The sequence below is a fragment of the Squalius cephalus genome, assembly GCF_949319135.1.
Source record: "Squalius cephalus genome assembly, chromosome: 2".
NCBI classification, from domain to species: Eukaryota; Metazoa; Chordata; class Actinopteri; order Cypriniformes; family Leuciscidae; genus Squalius; species Squalius cephalus.
Window position 1 is genome coordinate 63,011,227 of NC_137123.1, and position 16,708 is coordinate 63,027,934.

Here is a 16,708-nt window from a genome sequence, read left to right on the forward strand (position 1 = left end):
TATTATATTATATTATATTATATTATATTATATTGTAATTTTTGTTACCCCATTGGAATTTTTTTTTTTTTTTTTCTTCTTGTTTCAAGCAAAAACTCAATTAATTTTTATAGATTTTTCAGAAAATAAGACTTAATATCTTCAGGAATTTTGCTTCTCCAGTAAATGTATCTTGATTTTATGAATGTTTAGATATTTGTGCTTGAAAATAAGACACAAATACTGAGTACGATCTTTTTCTGGCTGTATAAAAATACTGATGTGAGCCGCTTTTCACATTAATTGTCTCGTTTGTGTCTGTTTTTATTTCTCATAGTGAATTTTAGTTTTTAGTTAGTTTTACCTTTATTGTCATTGCATGGTATACAACGAAATTTGACATCTCTCATAGAAAACAAACCGTATTCATCCATATAACCCACATATACCAAGTTAAATCAATAAAAATAGCTTAAAGTGTCTTGTGCACGTTATTGCAACAATATGGCATACACGTCCGTTCACAATGATGGAGTCAGTGAAGGATAGAGAGGGAGAATAGAGACAGCGGAGAGGGAATTCACTTCAATCAGTTTCATCTTATAGTTTTAATTTGTTTTACACTTCAACATCAACAGGTTGTCAATCGAATCATAGCATATTACTTCAGATACATTTTTTTAGATGAATGAGTTCTTGTTACGTGCACATAAACCTCTACAAATATCAAGCATAATTAAACCTGTAATTCAGCTATTGATTAAAACGAATGTATACAGAGACGAGCGACATCCTCCGATTTCCTTAAACACCAGCTAAATGAAAACTGAGTCATTCTGTTCACGCTGTCCATTCATTCAGGTGGTTAAACATTATCATGACGTGAAGTTAAAGGGTAACTCTCGCCAAAATGCAACCTTTTTGATAATCTACCCAAGGCAAACTTTCCTTTAAAAGCATAATTAGAATGGAAACGCCACTTTTAAGTTTGACCGTATTTTCGTTTTAGGTTAAAATGCCTTTTGAATGGGAGTGAATGGGGCACTTCTATGATAGCATCAAAAATCACTATTTTTAAAACACTCGACACAACATGAAACTGTGCTGGAAGTCTCACCAGAGGCTCTACACATGAACTCCAGCATTGAGAACAGTGTTTGTGTCCACAGAGTTTACTAAAAAGAAAGATTTTGAATAACTCACTGTCTCTGTGTCCGCCGGCTTTATGACAGTCAAAAATAGTCGATTTCTGAATGCGAATGAAATGATTTTTAGTATTGCTATATCCTTTTTCAATTACAAGGTCAATATTGATTTTCACTAACGACAAATCAACAAATTATCCGTGAATTTATATTGAACTAAGCTTTAGGAGCTTTCCATCTGTACTCTCCTCATGTTACGTCGCATTCAGAAATCGACTATTTTTGACTGTCATAAAGCCGGCGGACACAGAGACAGTGAGTTGTTCAAAATCTTTCTCTTTAGTAAACTCTGTGGACACAAACACTGTTCTCAATGCTGGAGTTCATGTGTAGAGCCGCTGGTGATACTCCAGCACAGTTTCATGTTGTGTCGAGCCGCATTAGTGTTTTAAAAATAGTGATTTTTGATGCTATCATAGAAGTGCCCCATTCACAAGGCATTTTAACCTAAAACGAAAATACGGTCAAACTTAAAAGTGGCGTTTCCATTCAAATTATGATTTTAAACGAAAGTTTGACTCAGGTAGATTAACAAAAAGACCCTAGGTTGCATTTTAACTTGAATATTTGTGCTGAAGTGAAGGTTTTGAAGCTGTGATTTATCCAGCTCTGCGTCTGATGGCGATAAGAATCAATGAAACCCTCTGAAGACGTTCGCTCGACTCAAGGCTTCCCGTATTGAACCGTTTTCTTAGTCGGTGCTTTAGGTGTCGCATTAGTAGACATTCAGAGGTTCAGTCAGGTGTGTTTACGCCGCGGGTCTGTCCACTCGTCCATCCGTCAGACTCCTTTATATTTGTGGATCTTTGATGCTTTCATCCATAACGCATCAAAACATCTTGAAGATGGACTGCAGAATTATGTCTTAAAAGCTTTGACTAACTTCAGATCGATACAGAAACATCACGTTTCTGAACCTATGATTACTGAGAAATCTTTTCACAGGTTTGTTTTCTGTTCATCTACAGTAAGTGCAAGAGAAAAATAAAGAACCGGACAAATAATAGCATTCAGTTGGGTTAATTATCCTGTCAAGGCCTCGAATTTCTCTTTACTATTGGATATATCTTTTAACTGTCATGACTCTTTCAGATTAACTTTATATATATATATAATGATGCACTTTTGCGACTGAAATGTGAATGTTTTGACATTTGACCCCTTGCAAAAAATACGAGACAACTATAGATTGAAAACTATTTAAAAAAATCCATTTATTGAAATAAAGCTGAATTCAAATAAAATATAAATATTGCATGAAAACTTAAACTTAATCAAAATGTACTGAAATAAAATATATTTGATTTGAAATACTAAAATGACTTAAACTAAAATAAGCTAAATATAAATACAAAAAAACAAAACTGACAAAAGCACATAACAAAATTACTCAAATTGAAATGAAAATGAATACATAAAAATAAAATCTAATTTAAAATATTAATAATTTTTTTTTAAATATGTAAATGATACTAAAAACACTGTTAATCTGTGAACTTCTATAGCTTTTATTTGTGTGATTTTTCAGAAATCTGAATAAATATAGAATAACATAAATGTTGCCAAAGTACACTGACAAAAGTGGTGTAAATTTCATACTATTTTCCCTCATAAATTGCCAGTAAATTTCACAAATAATTACAAAGAAAGGACAAGTAACACATTAAATTAAACAAAATGTTCTTGTTAAAAACATATGCTGCAATAATCTTTGTCTTATTTACTTCAAAAATATTTTTTACAGTGTAGTAACAGAAAAAATCAGTGCACACTAATCTGAGAATGTTTTTGTGCATGTATTCTTGCTGTTTTATGGATAGAAAAATAGAAATTACATACCAAAACAATGGCAAAATTCACATTTAGAAGATATAAGCATTCAAAACTTAAAGTCTGATGAAAAAAATGATTCTGATGATGACATCACTCTGCACTTCAGCTTCTCATCAGATTTTCTGTCCAATCAAATGCTCTCTAGAATCTGAAGCTCCGCCCCCTACATTATAAACAGACGCTGAAATCGGTCACTTGTTCACACATTTACTGTTTCCTACATGGTGAACGGCACATAGTGCACTAGATAGGGGACAGGGAACGATTCAGACAGTGTAGATATGCTTTCCATCGAGGGGGAATGAAGTCTGGTTTCAGCTCCGGTCCGGAGACACGACACACAGAGCAGATCATGTGATCGAGTCCCACAGACCTGAAAACACATCGGACACATTTGAGTTCTGCAGAATGCTGGATTTTAAAGCGATATTGAGGAGATTAAGAGGAAACTACAGCTTTACTGGCCGATCTGTGATATAGACTAAACGCTATTGGCTATTTTTAACAGGGGGAGGGGCTTCTCGATAAGCCCCGCCCCTTCTTCCTGTTTCAGTGGAAATTACGTCAACACACTGAATAATGCTGTGTGTTTCAAGGCACTTCAGGGGGCCTTTAAATGGCTTATAAATCTCTAGTTATACTATATTATCATGATATATTTCATTCAATCTTTTCGTCAACAAGTTTTCTTTTGTATTTGTGTTTCTTTTTGTTTCTGATTGATCATAGGTCTCATTGATCTGAACTTGTGCACCTCAGTTTTATTCTCCTCAAAAAAAGCAAAAAAAAACTGACATGCACAAGTTCAGATCAGTGATACCTACGATCAATCAGATACGAAACAAAACATAAAACATTTGCTGATTGAAAGAAAACAAGTTGATGAAAAGATTGAACACCGCATAACAACTGCATGTTTTTGTAGGCCGGTCATTTTTGACCCCGAAACTCCACAAGTGTAACAATGTGGAAATGAAAGATTTATCAGCATTTTTGGGGAAAAAGAAAATCATCTCCAGGTCAAACTGAGAGTTTAAAGCCCCCCTGTGGTGAAAATCCAGCGTTTAATGTAGTTTATGTGTCTATGTGGTGTTTTTAATATGCTTTAAGACAAAGCATGTGTAAATTCATAAGTCGACAGCATTGCTGAGTATTTCCTCCTTAAAACTGCAGTGAACCAAAGACAGTGTCAAAAACACGCTTTGAAATCGCTGGTGTTTCTGACGTCACAAACTACCTTGTAACCAATCAGATCAACGTGTGATCGTCAACCAGTGGATCTCTGAGCTGAGTGAGTGAGTGGAGGCGGGGCTCATTTGCATATTCATAGAACCGCACATACTAAATGAGGAAAGGGTGTCGAGTTACATTCAAGATATTTTAAGGCATGACTAATTGTTTTTAAAGGTTTTTTTTTTAAATATGTAATTTTGGTGATCAAAGATGAGCTTTAAGGGATAAAATGATCGACAGGGAGACTTTAAGAGACTCTTTTAGACACACACCAGCTGAACTGATCCTGAATTGTCATGCTGAGGAATCTGGGTTGTTGTTGAGCGTGTGTGTGTGTGTGTGTGTGTGAGTGTGTGACATTGTGCCCTTGTTTATATTACATTGTGGGGACCAAATGTCCCCATAAGAATAGTAAAACCTGAGATCACCTACATTGTGGGGACCAGCCAGCGGTCCCCACTTTTCAAAAGGCTTATAAATCACACAGGATGAGTTGTTTTGAGAAAGTAAAAATGCAGAATGTTTCCTGTGATGGGCAGGTTTAGGGGCAGGGGCAGTGTGTGTGTGTGTGTGTGTGTGTGTGTGTGTGTGTGTGTGTGTGTGTGTGTGTGTGTGTGTGTGTGTGTGTGTGTGTGTGTGTGTGTGATGAGCAGGTTTAGGGGCAGGGGCAGTGTGTGTGTGTGTGTGTGTGTGTGTGTGATGGGTAGGTTTAGGGGCAGGGGCAGTGTGAGGGGATAGAATGTACAGTTTGTACGGTATAAAAACCATTACGTCTATGGAGAGTCCCCACAAAGATAGTGAACCAGACATGTGTGTGTGTGTGTGTGTGTGTGTGTGTGTGTGTCTGGTCTCAGCAGATTCCCTGTTCAGTGGTCTTGGTCTCGGCGCTGTGGTGTGTGTGTGTGTGTGTTCTCAGCAGATTCCCTGTTCAGCGGTCTTGGTCTCGGCGCTGTGGTGTGTGTGTGTGTGTGTGTGTGTGTGTGTGTGTGTGTGTGTGTTCTCAGCAGATTCCCTGTTCAGCGGTCTGGGTCTCGGCGCTGTGGTGTGTGTGTGTGTGTGTGTGTGTGTGTGTGTGTGTGTGTGTGTGTGTGTGTGTGTGTGTGTGTGTGTGTGTGTGTGAGGGATCAGTACAGTTGTTGAGTGTGTGTGTGTGTGTGTGTGTGTTCTCAGCAGATTCCCTGTTCAGTGGTCTTGGTCTCGGCGCTGTGGTGTGTGTGTGTGTGTGTGTGTGTGTGTGTGTGTGTGTTCTCAGCAGATTCCCTGTTCAGCGGTCTGGGTCTCGGCGCTGTGGTGTGTGTGTGTGTGTGTGTGTGTGTGTGTGTGTGTGTGAGGGATCAGTACAGTTGTTGAGTGTGTGTGTGTGTGTGTGTGTGTTCTCAGCAGATTCCCTGTTCAGCGGTCTGGGTCTCGGCGCTGTGGTGTGTGTGTGAGTGAGGGATCAGTACAGTTGTTGAATGTGTGTGTGTGTGTGTGTGTGTGTGTGTGTGTGTGTGTGTGTGTGTGTGTGTGTGTGTGTGTGTGAGGGATCAATACAGTTGTTGAGTGTGTGTGTGTGTGTGTGTTCTCAGCAGATTCCCTGTTCAGCGGTCTGGGTCTCGGCGCTGTGGTGTGTGTGTGTGTGTGTGTGTGTGTGTGTGTGTGTGTGTGTGTGTGTGTGTGTGTGTGTGTGTGTGTGTGTGTGTGAGGGATCAGTACAGTTGTTGAGTGTGTGTGTGTGTGTGTGTGTGTGTGTTCTCAGCAGATTCCCTGTTCAGCAGTCTGGGTCTCGGCGCTGTGGTGTGTGTGTGTGTGTGTGTGTGTGTGTGTGTGTGTGTGTGTGTGTGTGTGTGTGTGTGTGAGAGGGATCAGTACAGTTGTTGAGTGTGTGTGTGTGTGTGTGTGTGTGTGTTCTCAGCAGATTCCCTGTTCAGCGGTCTGGGTCTCGGCGCTGTGGTGTGTGTGTGTGTGTGTGTGTGTGTGTGTGTGTGTGTGTGTGAGTGAGGGATCAGTACAGTTGTTGAGTGAGTGTGTGTGTGTGTGTGTGTGTGTGTGTGTGTGTGTGTGTGTGTGTGTGTGTGTGTGTGTTCTCAGCAGATTCCCTGTTCAGCGGTCTGGGTCTCGGCGCTGTGGTGTGTGTGTGTGTGTGTGTGTGTGTGTGTGTGTGTGTGAGTGAGGGATCAGTACAGTTGTTGAGTGTGTGTGTGTGTGTGTTCTCAGCAGATTCCCTGTTCAGCGGTCTGGGTCTCGGCGCTGTGGTCGGCCTCGGACTGGCGGCTCTTCTTCTTCTGCTGGCTCTGGTGGACGTCGGCTGCTTCTTCTTCAGACACTGCGGTCTCCTCATGTTCATCAGCCGCAAACTCTGCAGCAAGAAGACCACGACCAGCGGCAAGAGCAAAGAGCTGGAGGAGGGCAAGGCCGCTTACCTGTGAGTCACGCGCCCGTCCTCCACATCTCAAATCAAATGATGATTTATGTGATGTGTTTTAAAGTGTGTTTGTGTCGTGTGTGGAGTTTGATGATTTCACATCTACAGTCAAACCAACATTTATTCAGACTCCTTCAACATTTCTCACATTATCAGTTTATTCGCTATAGTTTAGAGAATGGTACTAAAGAACTCAGAGTTATGAACTCAGCTGATATTTGACTGGTTTTGTCCGTCCTTCTGTTAGACTGTCTCACACATGAATTATGTTGAATATCTGTCAGCTGTTAAATTTAACTACACAATTAGATAATACCAGTTTAGCTCAACCAATCACCAAGCAATGCTTCATTGTGTTCAGTCTGTGTGTGAAAAGAGCATTAGCAATTAAAGACAACACACTTCAGCAAAACATGATCAGCTCAAAGTGTCCGAATCATTTCTGCTCCCATTTTAGTCTCTGTATGAAGAGTTATTGGGTGTAATATGTCACAGTTTACTTTATTCTGCTCTCCTCACTTACAGAAATGAACTATAGTGTCCTGATCACACTAGTGGAACAATATATACAAAATGATATCTGGTTTTTCTGGCTGGTCAGCTTAAACCAGCAAATTTAGGTTGTTTTTTCAGTCTCACAATGAAAACATCTCTGCCGTTTAAAGTAGTTTGAGGGAAATAAATACTTTTATTCAGCAAGATTGCATTCAATTCATCAAAAGTGGCTTTTATAATGTTACAAAGGATTCTATTTCAAATAAATGCTGTTCTTTTAGAACTTTCTGTTCATCAAAAAGAATCCTGGAAAATAAAATTGATCAGTTTAGCAACTGTTTCCAACACTGTAAAAAATTTCTAACCCTCCCAAATCAAAAATTTCAAGTGACCGATAACATCTAAATTTTTCAATTTGTCCAAGTGAAAATCTGTAAATTTAATTTGATAATTTACAGAATTTCACTTGGGCCAATTGAAAAATTTAGATGTTATCGGTCACTTTAATTTTTTGATTTGGGAGGGTTAGAAATTTTTTACAGTGAACACCGATAATAATCATAAATGTTTCTTGAGCATCAAATCCTCATATTAGAGTGATTTCTGAAGGATCATGTGACACTGAAGACTGGAGTAATGATGCTGAAAATTCAGCTTTGATCACAGGATATAAATTACACTTTACTATATATTCACATAGAAAACAGTTAATCTGAATTTGAATAATTTTTATTTTTAAAAATTTGTGAGACTAAAGACTTGCCTTTGTGAGACTAAAGTGTGTGCAAGATCATTTCAATTAGTTTATAATCATTTTAACTTTCATACACTGTAAAAATGAATACGCTATATCTACTCAATAAAATTGTGGCAACAGATTACAAGCAATATTATTAATTAAATGTAACAAATTAGAATTGAGTAATAATTAATCAAATTAATTCCTTAAAAGTTAACCATTTAAAATGAGTAAAATTTACAACTTTTTTTTTTTTAAACAAAAATATCGGTCCCACTTTATATTAAGTGGCTTTAAGTACTATGTACTTACATGTACTTACATTGAAATTAATAATTTGATACAATGTACTTATTGTGTAACTACATGTTTTTACATTGTACTTACATTTAAAAAATTCCTGCATGTAATTACAGCTGTAATTAATTTATGTAATTACATTTGTAAGTACACAGTTGACCCTTCCCTTACACCTTAAACCTACCCAATCCACCACACCTGTCCCTAACCTTACCCATATAACACCTCAATAGCAGCAAAAGTGTTTTACAATACAACATGAACACAATAAGTACATTGTACTTATTTTTTGATGTAAGTACATAGTACTTAACGCCACTTAATATAAAGTGGGACCAAAATATCTGAATAACAGACAGACGTCAAAGATGAATTAAGAACTCTTTATTTTTTATTGCCAACATTGAAGACACCTGATGTTAACAAGCAGAATCACTGAAGGAGAAAACCGTAATTAAGTCATCATTATGATGATCAGTGTTTGTTTTAGTTGGGCTCTTGACCCTTAAATCATTAACTTTAGATTTTGTTTGGCTGCTGTACCTGAGTTAGAACAGCCAGATGAACAAAGTGAAAAGGTGATCTGATGGTGTTGGTTGTGTTTTAACATAATCATTATTTCACAATCATTTGACCTGAACTCATATAGAGCCCAATTTCTGAGTTAGGTTTACTTTATTAATTATAGCAGCACTGTCTTTGTACAGCATAATATTTCTAACTTTTACAATGTAATTTAATATAATTCATTTTTACAGTGTATGTGAATATGATCATTCTCTGAATCTGATGATTGATGGAAACTGACAGTAATGATCTAATGATGAGGGTTGAATTTAAATTATTTCATATTTTCCTATTACTATTAAGCGCTGTTGATAATATGCACATAGATCTGCTGGTTTAATAAGGTTCTGCTGTGTGAGTTCAGGAAACGATCAGACCGATGGTTTAGTTTGGTCTAGCGTTAGTCAGGCCTCATGAGATTCATTGGCTTCTGCTATTGATCTGTGTGCATTCGAGGAGCAGAAAGTCCAGCGCCAGTGGATTTACCGTCATCTGAAGTGTGTTATGTCAGGGTTTTCAGCTGTTATTACACACACACACACACAGCTAATCCTCGTAGTGTGATGAGCATTGAGACAGAAGTCAAAAGAAAACCTCTGGAGTTTGAGATTTAGATTCATTTTTCATTGCACGAAGAAGAAATGATACTAAAACGTGTCGAAACGGCTTTGAATAGACATGTATATATGTAACTTATTTCATAATGGCAGTATTACTAATTTTTTCTAATTTTGGATTTAAAAATTTTATAATTTTGTCATTTATCATATGTCGGAGGATTTTTTAAATTTTGCTTTTATTTATTTTATTTCAGTTTTATTATTTTTATTTTCGTACTTCAGCTTAAACTTATTTCACTTCACTTAGTTGCTAAGGCAACATTACCATTTTTATTTTTTTTATTTTGTGTTTTAAGTTTTAACAATGTCCTCTAATACTTATATTTTTATTTCAATTTAATGTAGTTTAATAATATTTTATATTAAGTACATTTTTATATTTTCAGTTTTCATTTTAATTGTAGGTTTTTTTGTCATTTTTATTAGTTTTTGAGTTTTTTTTTTTTGTTGTTGTTGTTTTTTTGCTTTTATTTGTCTCCATTTCAGTTTTTATTTTTATTTTCTTTTATTAATTTCAATATTTATATTTTACTTTTTACTTTTAAAATTTTTACAAAAATTTTTTTTTTGCTGCTTTTGTCATTTTTTTGTTTAGTCTTTTTATATATTTTATAATTAGTTTTCATTTATTTGTATTTATTGTTCCTCTGCCACTACCCTATTCTTATATATTTTATCTTATATATATATATATATATATATCGTTATAATTATCATATTTGCTGTGAATAGTTATTGTTATAGTACTCGAATCGTTATAGTAATCGAATAGTTAATAGAATCAGAAATAGCTCTATGGTTTGGGTCGTTTTTATCATTAATTTCTCAGATAGTGTTTTGGTTTGACTTTATTGCGATAGTCCACTTTAGACATCCTACTACTAACTATAAGTAACTTTGCAACTACATGTCAACTAACTCTCATTAGAGTATTAGTAGACTGTTGGGTCCACAAGTTGACATGTAGTTGAAAAGATACTTATAGTCAGTAGAATATCTGAAGTTAGATGTTAGAAGTGGGTTTTTTTGTATCGCTGTGATCAGTTTGTCATGTGACTCTGCTAATGAGATGCATGACGCCATCAGGTGTGTGTGTGGTTAAACTCGAGTGTTTTGCTCTTCTGACCGCAGAAAGCTCCCGCTGAAGGAGGAGAACGGGAAAGAGGTTCTGAAGCCGGATCTGATCGAGATTAAGGTCCACTCGGACAACAGCCTGCACACAAAACAGGACGACAGCAAAGCGTAATGAGACCCGCCACAGACTGAGACCACAATCACACCACAAAAGAGAAAAGAAAAGAGAAGAAAAAAAGAAAAGAAATCAATCTTCTTCACTAATGTAAATATGTTCAAATATAAACAGAGTTTCTTTTGTGATAAATCTACTGTTCTTTCTATTCACGACGGCTCCAGCACTTGTGTTCGGTGGACGTTTCCATCTCGCTGTTTTGGAGGATCTCTCAGAAATGACCCGATTGGATAGCCGTGTCGAGTCCGATCTCTGCTCAGCGGGACGTCGTATCGTGGCAGAAACACTGCAGCGAAATCAGGCTCTTCCTCAGTGTTTCTGTCTCGTTTTCCAGAACAAACATCTAAACATTCCTAAATCAAGATACACTCACTGGAGAAGCAGAATTACTCTTGTTTACTGTAAAATTCATCAAAGTTAAGTGAGTTTATACTTAAAACAGGAAGAAGATATATATATATATATATATATATACACTGTAAAAAAAATCTTTACGAAACTGTCAATTACTGTCAGCTACGGCTGGCAAACAAAAAACGTAAAAATAAAGTAAAATATCCTAATTTAAATAAAGTGCAAAAAACTTTTACAGAAATTTTCCTTCAATGTTTTACAGAAAAACAATGTTATTTTACAGCTATTTCCTGAATTATTACGATCAAACACCTTCATTGTAAAAAAAAGAAAAACATAAAAAACGGTCAATTGCCTGCCATACAAAAAACGTAAAATTAATGTAAAATATCCTAATTTAAATAGTCAAAAGACTATGTATGTGTGTATATATATATATATATATAGTTTCTTGTTTTAAGCATAAATTAACTATTTATTATATTCCATTCAATGGACTCTTATTTTGTTTTTCTGTTCCGTTTCTATAGTTACTCATTAGTTTCACCTGTGTCTAGTTTAGTTGCCTCTGCTCAACTGCTGTATTTACAGCCCTGTGTTTCAGTTTCAGTCTCCTTTATGTAAGTGTGGTTTGCATTATTATTATCGTCTAGTGTCGGGAGAAACTAATCTTTTAGAAATTTTCAATCAATTGAACCAATTGCTTTGCAAGATGATTCACTGTTTCAAATCGTTTGAATCGCCAGCAACGCAACGAAAACATGCATAAAAACACCATTAAATATGAAGTGTCTTTATAATATGTGATATTTTATTATTGTCATTATATGTCTACAAATGTATAAAATTGATCTGAGATCAGGTAAAAATGATATAGCCGACACTTGAGACTAGAGGGTTCACAGAGATCATAGAGGCGAACCAATGACATTTCAAAACATTTCGAAACATTTGTGACTCAACGAAGCCTCGTTTACTGAATTCACACACTCCGAATCACTGGTTCAAAACTAAAATGATTCGCAAAGGTTTCGAAGCTTAATGAAGCGTGTTTTGAAAAACAAATAATAATTCATGTTCGCAAATACATGCAAATACTGTTGTTTTTTTTAGTAAACAAGACTTAAATATCTTCAGTCATTTTGCTTCTCTAGTAAATGCATCTTGATTTAAGAATGTTTAGAAGTTTGTGCTGGAAAACAAAACAGAAACACTGAGGAAAAACATCCTTTTTTTGCAGTGATTTCAGACTCTGGGTTTTCTCATCTAAATGTGTTCAAGGCTTCATCGGTTTTTGGCTTTTTCGATGTTTTCGTAGGACTTTTCCCAGAATCCCAGTGGATTTCTCAACCTTTGGATTATTTTCCAGGCATGTCCTATGCGTTTTTGAGATGGCGCGTCTCATATATGTCAACGTTTGAAGACGTCATCGGTTTGTATTTTCCATCTCGCTTCTCAAAAGAAAACCTGGCAAAACTTTGTAGTAAAGTGACTTTGTAGTTTCGATTTCCTCAACTGCCATGATGCCAGATGAAACGCTCTTCTTAATTTATGTTGAATAATTAATGTGTGAGTGTGTGTGAGAATGGCTTGACGTGTTCTACGCAAATACACTGCGAATGTTTGACCGACGCTAGTTGGATTGTACCTGCACTGAATGTGTGGCTCCAGACCTCAAGAGGGCGCTAGAGTTTCTCAAACCAGATGTGTTGTTATTATTCAGGTAACTGTTGTAAACAGTTTATCATCCAACATGACAGTGATTAAGCTGAAAGAGAAAACTGACTCTGTCGCCCCCTGGAGTCCGGCGTTATTTTACTTTACTATTTATTATTTAAATAGTATTTATTAATATTTTGATTTCGCTTTTATTTTTATATTTTCAGTTTTCACTTTAATCTTAGTTTAGGTTTTTGTACATTTATTATGTGCTTTTTGTCAGTTTTTTTATTACGTTTTTTGATTTGTATTTATATTTTATTTCACTTTAACGAAATGTATTAATATTTTGAATTAGCCTCGGTTGTTATATTTTTGCAGTGTTTTGTAATTTTATCATGTGCTTGTTATTTTTTATAATTCTTTTTATATATTTAGCTATTTTAGCACATTTTATTTCACTTAATTACCAAACCAAAATTTATATTTTTTACGTTTTTTTTTATTAACAATTTTCACATAATATTTGTTTTATTTCAGTTTAACAAAATTTTAATATATATTATCAGTTTTTATTTTAACTTTTTTTTTTGTTTGTAAATGTGCTTTTGTAATTTTTTTTTTTTTAGTTTTCGTATTTTTAGCTTTAATTTACTTTTATTTCAGTTTTAGTTTTAGTCGTTTTAGTACTTCATCTTAAACTATATCTAATAAGTTTATTTAAAATGTTTCATTTAATAATTTCAGCTTCATTCCAATTAACAACAATTATTAACAGTTTTAATAGTAAACGATAAGAACACACGTTAGATCACATGATCTTCGGATGCACCTGTCAATCATTCGCGTCTGTATATTTGTGTAGCGTGTGATTCTGTCCGATGTTGTTCTGGATAAAGGCGACGTTTGCCACTTTAGTTCTTATATTTGATATATTTTACTATGGTTCACAGCTGTTTGTACATACATGAGTTATGCTGTAATCTTACTGTATCATTGGGAATGAGATGGCGTGAGTCTCGACTGAGGGTTTTCCAGCACGGGCATTATCGATCAAATCAGTTTTTGTAAAGTGTTTGTAAAGCCTGTATGATGTCAATGCTTATGGAGCTGCAAAAAAAAACCTCCATTCATTCGTACCTCCACCTATTTTGCTCTCTAAGTGAAGTGTGTGATTCAAACTGAAGACATCCGAACCATCAGGACAGAAAACATCTGTTGCTACTCGAAGCATGAAAGTACAACATTATATTCTTTTCTGCAGGACTCATGTGGTGACGCACGTGTGAAATATTTATTGCATTAAGCCAATAAAAAGAAATTACACTTTTTTTAAGGTAAATCTGAAGGTTTAGTAATGAATCATGTTTCCAGCTGCTTCTCGGATCATTATTGAGTTTCAGTGAAAATCATTTTTCTTATATTCAGATGTTCAGATACTCTATGCATAATCAGAAAAGACGTTTGCTCTGTTGTTCTGGGTGATTAAAGCTCCTTTGCTTTCGTGTGTCGCAGGTCTTTAGTTAATGAAGAACTTCTGAATCCTGATCTCAACACGTGTTAACACTGTAATTTACCGCTGTAAATAAATGTGTACTAGTATAAAATGGTGCTTGTAAAACATTCTGTCAGCGTCGATTTATTTCCCACTGGAAAATGTGTGATCTTGTACAGCTGAAGTTTTGATGACCCTACAAGCTCATTTAAAATAATAAAAAAAATATTATTAAAGGTCCCATTGCATGAAAATTTCACTTTATGAGGTTTTTTTAACCTTAATATGAGTTCCCTAGCCTGCCTATGGGTCCCCCATTTGCTAGACGTTTTGATGGGTGTAAACCAAGGGTATTTTTGAGAGAAAATGAAAGCTCAGACGGCGAATCTAGAATCTTCCCCATATGTCGTCATAAGGTGAAAGGTTACCTCCTCTTTCTCTACTTTGCCCGCAAAAAGAATTTGGCCGCCCATGAGAATATACGCGAGCACGATATTGGTTTTTCTTCGAGAGACATCATGGCTTGCAGACGAGCGAAGCATGGCAGTTGCTCAATGTTTGGATGTACAAATTAACACAAAAGTATTTTTTTAGTTCCTACATCCGAGCCTCTGGAGAACCAGTGGGTTATGTGAATTTCTGATGTGTAATTGTTCAAGTTAAGACAGATAATCTTTCTCTCAAAGTCGTTCAATACTGTTTATGCATCAGTAAATCAAGCCAGTGAGTAAACGATCAACTTCACGTCGTTTCTCTTGGTAGGATGAAAATAATCTTACTTAAAATGTGATTAATATACAGATAGCAATCAAAGAACAATCCCTTTCCAATCGCCCAAGCTATCAATCACACAGCGCGAGTTTATCTGGACACTTGCCAAAACTCCTTATGAAATCAATGCCGCTGTTACACTGCACAACGAAGCTCTTACTGTACTTACCTCATGTTTGCATTGGTGAAATCATTAGTGAGTGCAGAAACTGTTATAATGATAAGATCTTCATTCACGAGATCAACAGACTGTCATCTGCTCAATGCTCATAACTGCAACCTTTCATGTGATGGGAATAGATCTAAATACTTAAAAAACTTCTCACGATTCGTTAATCTCGATAGCTGTAATAGTAAAAACGTATAATAGCTGTAATAGTCAAGTCAAGTCACCTTTATTTATATAGCGCTTTTTACAATACAGATTGTATCAAAGCAGCTTCACATTTATAACATGAAAATAAATCAACAAAGTTTGTTTCTAAAAGAAAATTGCATCATCGTCCACCCATAATAAGGCAGATCAATAATATTGTTGAATATTAAATGTCCCCAACTAAGCAAGCCAAAAGCCAAGGCAACAGTGGCAAGGAGGAACCAAAACTCCATCAGGTGACAGAATGGAGAAAAAAACCTTGGGAGAACCCAGGCTCAGTCGGGGGCCAGTTCTCCTCTGGCCAATGAGCGAACAGTGTATGATTATGATCCAGGCAGCGTTACAGGTCAGAAGTCAGATAATAGTAAATGTTTTCGAGAGAGTTCCACATGTAATGCTAGCTATTTCATATGCAAGCATGTCAGCCAATCACAGCAGTGGGCGTTTACACTGAAGTCTCACTACCAATCACAGCAGTGGGCGTTTACACTGAAGTCTCACTGCCAATCACAGCAGTGGGCGTTTACACTGAAGTCTCACAGCCAATCACAGCAGTGGGCGTTTACACTGAAGTCTCACTGCCAATCACAGCAGTAGGCGTTTACACTGAATTCTCACAGCAGCCAATCACAGCAGTGGGCGTTTACACTGAAGTCTCACTGCCAATCACAGCAGTGGGCGTTTACACTGAAGTCTCACTGCCAATCACAGCAGTAGGCGTTTACACTGAATTCTCACAGCAGCCAATCACAGCAGTGGGCGTTTACACTGAAGTCTCACAGCCAATCACAGCAGTAGGCGTTTACACTGAATTCTCACAGCAGCCAATCACAGCAGTGGGCGTTTACACTGAAGTCTTACAGCCAATCACAGCAGTGGGCGTTTACACTGAAGTCTCACAGCCAATCACAGCAGTGGGCGTTTACACTGAAGTCTCACAGCAGACAGGCTAAAATCAGGCTAGGAAATATGCCTTTTATTTCTAAATTATAACAACTTTTGATCTAAAAAAAAAAACATACTAACATTATAAGGGCACCCCAGGAAACATTCTAAAATAATAAAATAATCCATGCAATGGGACCTTTAATATTTTAAATATAAGGCAACAACAAAACACTAAACTTAACTAAACTAAGGCAAACTACAGCTACAGGTTTTTCTATGCATAAAATAAATGCATAGAAAAACAAACAGTTGACAGGGAAAAGCATACATTGACTGCAGTTATTCATATTTTGTTGGTTCTCATGTTGTTGCATATAACAGCCTGGTCAAAAATTGTGCATTATTTTGGCTTTCCACTTTTGGCTCTGCTGCATGACTAGTTATTTTTGATTAATTTTGACAGATTGCGTAAATTACATTTATATTCATAGCTGAAGTGATATACGTTTTAAAATTCACATTCCAGCACCGTCAGCTGATG

General features: G+C 36.1%; 1 protein-coding gene across 3 annotated transcripts in view; it reads left to right on the forward strand.

Moving 5' to 3' along the window:
• Positions 1–10,694, forward strand: part of LOC307154220 (neural cell adhesion molecule 2) — a 318,857-nt gene extending 308,163 nt beyond the window's left edge. For 2 of the 3 annotated variants that reach the window (XM_079864005.1, XM_079864007.1), the window contains exons 16-17: positions 6,447–6,654; positions 10,507–10,694. In XM_079864005.1, coding sequence (XP_079720131.1) covers positions 6,447–6,654; positions 10,507–10,621 — 323 coding nt within the window. In that variant the 3' untranslated portion in view covers positions 10,622–10,694. The remainder of the gene's footprint in view (positions 1–6,446; positions 6,655–10,506) is intronic. The other variant, XM_079864006.1, reaches the window with a different exon arrangement.
• The last annotated feature ends 6,014 nt before the right edge of the window (positions 10,695–16,708 follow it).